The 7,500-nt window shown below is 36.9% G+C and overlaps 1 protein-coding gene across 1 annotated transcript in view; it reads left to right on the top strand.

Annotated features, from left to right (window-relative positions):
* The window catches only part of LOC125033551, a 70,899-nt gene extending 66,024 nt beyond the window's left edge, over positions 1–4,875 (top strand). Inside the window, exons 10-12 of the mRNA XM_047625153.1 lie at positions 1,674–1,802; positions 2,196–2,358; positions 3,394–4,875. Of these exons, the coding sequence (XP_047481109.1) occupies positions 1,674–1,802; positions 2,196–2,358; positions 3,394–3,589 (488 nt within the window). The 3' untranslated portion in view covers positions 3,590–4,875. The remainder of the gene's footprint in view (positions 1–1,673; positions 1,803–2,195; positions 2,359–3,393) is intronic.
* Positions 4,876–7,500: the final 2,625 nt, after the last annotated feature.

Here is a 7,500-nt window from a genome sequence, read left to right as displayed (position 1 = left end):
TATATATATATATTTGTTTAATCTTTATTTTTTATTTATTTGCGTGTTTATTATGTAGTTTGTGAGAGCTTCATTTACTGTAAGTCTGTTTGGCTTCTGTAGATGATAAAGCTTTTTTCAATATATATTTTAGTGTTATTACAGTCTTTATGAATAATTATCGACTTTTCACTCTTTCTCTTTCTCTTTTTCCTCTCCCTTTTCTGTCTGATTTTTTTTCCTGCTCTCTTTTTCACTCCATTTTTGTCTCTCACTCAGCTTTCTCTCTATCTCTCTCTCTCTCTCTCTCTCTCTCTCTCTCTCTCTCTCTCTCTCTCTCTCTCTCTCTCTCTCTCTCTCTCTCTCTCTCTCTCTCCCCCTCTCTCTCTTTCTCTCTCTTTCTCTCTCTTTCTCTCTCTTTCTCTCTCTCTCTCTTTCTCTCTCTCTCTCTTTCTCTTTCCCTCCCCTTTCTCTCCGTCCCCTCTCTTCCCTCCCTTTCCTCCTTCCCTCGGTCTCTCTCTCCTCTCTCTCTCTCTCTCTCTCTCTCTCTCTCTCTCTCTCTCTCTCTCTCTCTCTCTCTCTCTTCTCTCTCTCTCTCTCTCTCTCTCTCTCTCTCTCTCTCTCTCTCTCTCTCTCTCTCTCTCTTTCTCTCTCTCTCTCCCTCCCTCCCTCTCCCTCTCTCCTTCCCTTTCCCTTTCCCTCTCTTCTTCCCCTTTCCTCTCTTCTTCTCCTTTCCTCTCTTCTTCCCCTTTCCTCTCTTCTTCTCCTTTCCTCTCTTCTTCTCCTTTCCTCTCTTCTTCTCCTTTCCTCTCTTCTTCTCCTTTCCTCTCTTCTTCTCCTTTCCTCTCTTCCCCTTTCCTCTCTTCCTTCCCTTTCCCTTTCCCTCCCTTCCCCTTTCCCTCCCTTCCTCCCCTTTCCTCTCTTCTCCTCCTTTCCTCTCTTCCTCCCTCCCTCCATGACGCGCCAACACATGGAATATGATTATGATTGATATCCCAAGAAGCCGATGATATCATAGAAAACGGAGATGGGTTTATAATCTCATTTTAAGGGGTAACGCAAGAATTTAGCTCCGCCCCTCTCCGCTAACGAGCAAAATCATGTTTAGCGAGATCGCTTATCGAGTTAGTTCATGCCTAGTAATATTAATTCACAATCTATTCGTTTTTTTTTTTTAATTGATTTGTTTATCTTTTATGGGTATTGTATTCGTTTCGTATCTTCTGTATACAAACTTTAACATCGCGAACCTGCAAACTTTTTTCCGCAAGAGAATGAACGAGAATAACAAAAAAAGTTCATTGATAATTCACCTCCATAACTTTTTCGGAAATTCCATTTGCTTCGGAACAGCTGCGCTTCATCAGGATTTATGTAATGGGATGAAATCGGCCGTGTCTGTTCTCTCTCTATGCACTTTTTTTTGCACCCTATGTGGTATGTTGTGTCAGTATGATGCACTCACGCACTTTTATTAAGATTGGAATATGTTGAGGTATGTATATTAGATGTATGTGTGTCTGTATAATAATGTTTGTGTGTGTGTGTGTGTGTGTGTGTGTGTGTGTGTGTGTGTGTGTGTGTGTGTGTGTGTGTGTACGTGTGTGTAGTTGTATTTGTGTGTATGTTATGTGTTAGGCTGACAAAAAAAAAAAAATTAACTTTATCTAATATCCCCAATTTTTCATCACCAGGCTTGAATCTGAACGAAAATGAGCTGGTGGGCAGAAACATCATGCAGCAACAACAAGAACAACAACAACAACAGCCCAAGGGACAGACTCCATACACCATCACCGTCAATGTTGTTCGGGGAAACCAAGGTACGATATTTTCCTTTTTTCTTTTTTTTTTCCTTTTTTTTTTTTCTTTTTTTTTTCTTACTTAATATTATTGTGGTTGTTACTGTTTATTGGGTTTGTCGTTTTCTTTGTTTCTTGCCGTAATTTCATTTTTGAATTGATGCAAATTGCATGTATGTAAATGCCGATAATAATAGCAATGATTATATGAGTGTTAACGAAGCCCACAACACAGGGTGACGATAACGATAATAATGATTAAAAAAACGAAGAAAAACAATTTAAAAAATTCACAATCACAACCCCATCCCCTTACCCCCTACCCCCCACCCCTTAAAAAAAAAAACCCAAAATCAACAATTTCAATCAACAATCACAACTAACCCCCCCCACCCCTTCCTCCTCCACCCACAGGTTTCGGCTTCAGCGTGGCGTGGACGAAGCCGCCCCGAGTCGAGCGCGTGGAACCGGGTCTGCCAGCCGAGCAAGCCGGTTTGAAGCCGGGAGATTACATTATCTTCGTCGGGCAGTTTAATGTCGTCAAGTATGAGGAGGAACAGGTGCTCGATATCATAAGGTGAGGACGAGGGAAGATCTGGTTGGGAGATGCGTTTGGCTGTTTGTTTTTTATTGGTATTGCTGTTGTTATTGTTGTTGTTGTTATTATTGTTATTGTTATTATTATTATTATTATTATTATTATTATTATTAATGTTATTGTTATTATTATTGTTATTATTATTATTATTATTGTTATTATTATCATTATTGTTATTATTATTATTATTATTATTATTATTATTATTATTATTATTATTATTGCTTTTCGTTGTGCGTGCGTTTATAGCAACAATGAAGACCCTCCTAAACGAACCGTTCTATTCACACCGCTCTCGTCTTAGTCATACCCGAGCTTCCTCTTAGCCTTTTGCAAGGAGGTCCAGCTTAAGAGAGACGTCTAATGTGCCCCTCCTGGAAAGGAAGTCAGGAAAACATTAGGGCAGAGTTGGCTACATTTAGTCAGTTGAAAGCTTTTTCCGGGTGTTTTAAGCGACCCCCTGGCACTCTGGTAATGAGGCTGGTGGCGGTGATGATGATGGTGGTGGTGGTGGTGATGATGGTGATGAAATTGAGCCTGGACGTTCACCTACGCGCTGCTGGAACAGAGAGCGCCAAAACGTTCAGACCAAAATGGAAGTGAAAAGACTCCTGACAAAATTAGTGTAAAATAATAATGATAATAATAATAGTAATAAATAATGATGATGATAATAATGATATTAATAATAATAGGAAATAAATAATGATGATAATAATAATAATGATAATGATAAGTGTAATAATGATGATAATAATCATAATGATGATGATGATAATTATAATAAAGAATGATAATAATAATAAATAAATAAATACATAAATAAATAAATAAATAAGGAAATAGAAATAGATAGGAATTAATAAATACAATGAAAATTAATAAAACTAAAGAATGTAAAAAAAAAGACAAAAACCTATTTAAAAAAATAAAGAATATTAAAACTCAAACAGATAAATAAATAAATAAATAAAAACAAGAAAAGGAATAACTGTAAACCCTCTTCCTCCCCAGGGATAGTGGCGACGTGCTGTCTATGGAGGTGTACCGCCGCGGCGTCTCGAAGCACCCCCGAGGCTTCGTCAACGGCTTCGTCCCGTCTCGAACCGCTTCGGAACCGGGACTCGCCAACGGGAACGAATCCCACCCACGCAAGAAGCTCAGTCACATTACTTTCAACACGGAGGTAGGATGGGGCTTGAATGTGTGATGGGGTTGGCCCTGGCTCCGGAAGAATGGGCGTGGCAGGTCCTTAAGAGGTAGTAAGGATGGGCGGTGCTGAAACGTGTGGCGGAGGAATGCGGGGGCCGTCGGATCCTTTTAAATATGTGGAGACTGGAAGGGTTCTTGCGGAGGATTCGAGTGGCTCGAGAAGAATGAGATTGGTTTTGTTTGAAGATTTGCTTTTTTTTTGTTTTTTTTGTTGTTGTCTTCAGATTTGGAAGGATTCGAGTTTTTTTGTTTTTGTTTTTTTATTAGATTGAGAGCGAGGGATTAGAGAATTCCGTGTGATAGGAGCTTGATTTGTGAAGGATTGGTTTGACGTTAGGATAACCCTCTGATCCTGAAGGTTAGGATGGAAGTTTAATCTGTGAAGGATTGACATAAGGTCCTTTCATGCGTGGCTATACCCATTTCCAAATCCCTCCTCCTCCTCTCCTCCTTTTTTTCTCTTTTCTTCCTTTGCACCCATTTCTTGCTTTTACTTTGCAGTACTATAAAAGTGCAAGTTGATGACCATTTTTTCCTATTTTTTAAACTTTTTTTTTGTGATTGAAAAAAATGCTGCTTGCTTCTGCTTTCGCGAGCATGATGTTTAAGACATTTTGAACAACTTCATTGCACAATTTTAGACATATGGGCATGAACACATACGCTCATGACGCTAAAAATTAACTCACACACGATCAAATTATAGAGTTGTGAAATTCATTTGTAAATATTTTCTGAATCGAGAATATTGGCACAGGCTTAAAAGCTATATCAATTATCATGTTTAAACTTGGAAAACCCTCTTTTTTCCCCTTTTTTCTCTATTACAAAATTACCTGATTTGCATAGCTGGGCCAAATCGAAAACATATAATTTTTTTCTAGATGTTTTAGAAATCTAACCTTGACATACTGACGATAACACTAATTTTAGCCTAGGACCTTCCTTCTTCACTGTTCTATCTCTATATTAATTATATCTTTGAATAAAACATTGTGATAATTGACTATATATCTAATGTATATTCACGTGCCCACAGTACATAGGATATATAATTTCATATATTATAAAGCGCCAGTATACATCGCCACAGTATTGTATGCGAGTTCCTATGCTGCCTGTAGAGTTGTTATGTAGTATGGTATACCTCATGTATTATATCATAGTACTAGAGCTGCAGTGTTGGGCATATAAACATATATTTATATAAATATATTTGTACGTGTATATATTGTACATGCTGAGATATATATAAATATATATATATTTTTTACACCCCCTTTGTAACACTTTGTAATTTACTTTAGTGTACATTTTTGTATATTTTGTAAATATAGACATCAATACAGTTTTCCTTGTTTACTTATTATCCTTTTTAGTTTTGTGTTTATTATTATTATGTAACTTCTTCGTTTTTCTTTTTCCTTTGCTATTTGATACTCCTGTTTGCTCTTGTAAAGAAAATAAACGGCTGTATACAAAGAATATATAAAAAAGAACTCTTAAACACGCTTATCTTCTATCTTTTTTTTTTTTTTTTTTTTTTTTGTTTACTTTAAAGAAAAAAAAATGATTTGTCCTTTGGGAACGATCAAGCAATTCGCAAGCACTTTTGACATGCATCCTTAAAGCTTGTATTAGCCCCCTCGCCCCCTTTGCTGAGACAAGTACGAATTCACCAGCTTCCAAGCACACGAGGCATGCTTTTATTAATATTTTAGAAGTTATTACTCACTGGACTGGTAATCTGTGAAATAACTGTGTAATGTTTTAAATACTTTTTATCTTTATTGTGCTAAGGTATGAGAGTTGAAAGCAAAATATGTAATTAAGTGGTGTACTTTAACTTTGTGGTTATTATCATTAAATACTCTATAGTTATTACCGTTAAGTACTGTACTAACGTTGTACAGTTAGTAATCAGTGGAATATTATTATTTTCTTTATTATTTGTACAACTACATTTACGTTAACTCCTTTGATCATACAGTAAAAATTATCAAAGTTATACAAAAGTCACGTATTATGAAATCACATAATACAATACAGAGATTCCCAAATAAACCATCAGACGCGATAACACGGAAAAATAAATAAATATAAATCAAAGGGCGCATCACCTCCACCAGGAAGTCGAAATTTAGGATCAATAAATGAAAATTGGATACGTTGGACCCAGGAACATTTGGCTCAAGCGATAAAGTCATCAAGGAATAATTGACAAGGAGAGAGAGAGAGAGAGAGAGAGAGAGAGAGAGAGAGAGAGAGAGAGAGAGAGAGAGAGAGCGAGAAGAAAAAGAAACGCATGACCGGAAAGGAATAATTGAGAAGAAAAATAATGATCGCGAAGGAATATTTGAGAAAGCGAAAAAGAGAGAGAGAGAGAGAGATTAAAAACGCATGACCGGAAAGGAATAATTGAGAAGAAAAACTAAAGATCGCGAAGGAATAATTGAGAAAGCGAAAGAGAGAGAGAGAAAAAAAGACGAGTGGTCGGAAAGGAATAACTAAGGAAGCGAGAGAGAGAGAGAGAGAGAGAGAGAGAGAGAGAGAGAGAATAAAAAAGACGAGTAATCGGAAAGGAATAACTGAGGAAGCGATAGAGAGAGAGAGAGAGAGAGAGAGAGAGAGAGAGAGAGAGAATAAAAAAGACTAGTAATCGGAAAGGAATAATTAAGAAGAAAAACTAATGATCGAAAATAAATGACTGAGAAAGCGAAAAAGAAGAAGAAGGAATAACTGAGAAAGAGAAGGTAAGGAATGAGAAAGCGAAAGAGAAAAAGGAGAAAGATGAATGATCGAAATTAATAATTGAGAAAGCGAAAGAGAAGAAGAAGGAATGACTGAGAAAGAGAAGGAAAATAATAACTGAGAAAACGAAAGAGGGGAAGAAATAATTGAAATAGAAGAGCGACAAAGGTAAAGAGAAATGTGAGATAGTAGGAGAGAAAGATTGGAAAAGAGAAAGAAGAAAGAGAAAAAGGAGAGGAAAGGATCACCTGAGAATGGGAGAAAGAGAGAGGAGGAGGAAAATGGTCAGAAAGGCGCAAATGAGAAAGAAGAAGAAAAGAAGAAAAGTAGAGAGGATTACCGAGAGAAAAAAAAAACAAAAAAAAAAAAAACAAAGAAAACTTCCGAGTAAATAAGAAACAAGGGAAAAAAAAATAGAAAAGGAATATTAATGAAACATAAGGAGAAAGAGACAGAAGAAAAAAAAAAGTATAGATGACCGACGAAAGAGAGAGAGAAAAAAAAAAAAAGAAACGAGAGAAAAGACGAGAATTAGACAGACAGACAGACAGACAAACAAGACAAAACAGACAGAAAGTAAAGACCAGAGAGCATTAAGACTTTCCTTTAAGACGTTGAATAATACCGTCTTATCAATAACGATTATTCTTGCAACACACTCACGACCCATTGCAAATCTTAATGTCGCCTCAACGAAAGAAAGATAGAGAGAATAAGAGAAAGGAAAGAATAAGACGGCCAAGGGAAGAAAGAAAAGATAAAAAAGTACAGAGACAGAGACAACGACAGAGAGAGAGAGTGAGAGAAAGAAAGAGAGAGAGAGAGAGAGAGAGAGAGAGAGAGAGGGAGAGAGAGAGAGAGAGAGAGAGAGAGAGAGAGAGAGAGAGAGAGAGAGAGAGAGAGAGAGAGAGAGAGAGAGAGAGAGAGAGGGAGAGAGAGAGAGAGAGAGAGAGAGAGAGAGAGAGAGAGAGAGAGAGAGAGAGAGAGAGAGAGAGAGAGAGAGAGAGAGAGAGAGAGAGAGAGAGAGAGAGAGAGAGAGAGAGAGAGAAAGAAAGAAAGAAAGAAAGAAAGAAAGAAAGAAAGAAAGAGAGAGTGAGAGAGAGAGAGAAAGCAATAGAAAAGGAAAGAAATAAGCCATAAAAAAAAAGATATTTCAAG

This window comes from Penaeus chinensis, chromosome 16 (genome assembly GCF_019202785.1).
Source record: "Penaeus chinensis breed Huanghai No. 1 chromosome 16, ASM1920278v2, whole genome shotgun sequence".
In the NCBI taxonomy this organism is placed as follows: domain Eukaryota; kingdom Metazoa; phylum Arthropoda; class Malacostraca; order Decapoda; family Penaeidae; genus Penaeus; species Penaeus chinensis.
Note: the sequence above shows the minus strand (reverse complement) of the source record. Positions and strands in the feature narration are given on the sequence as shown.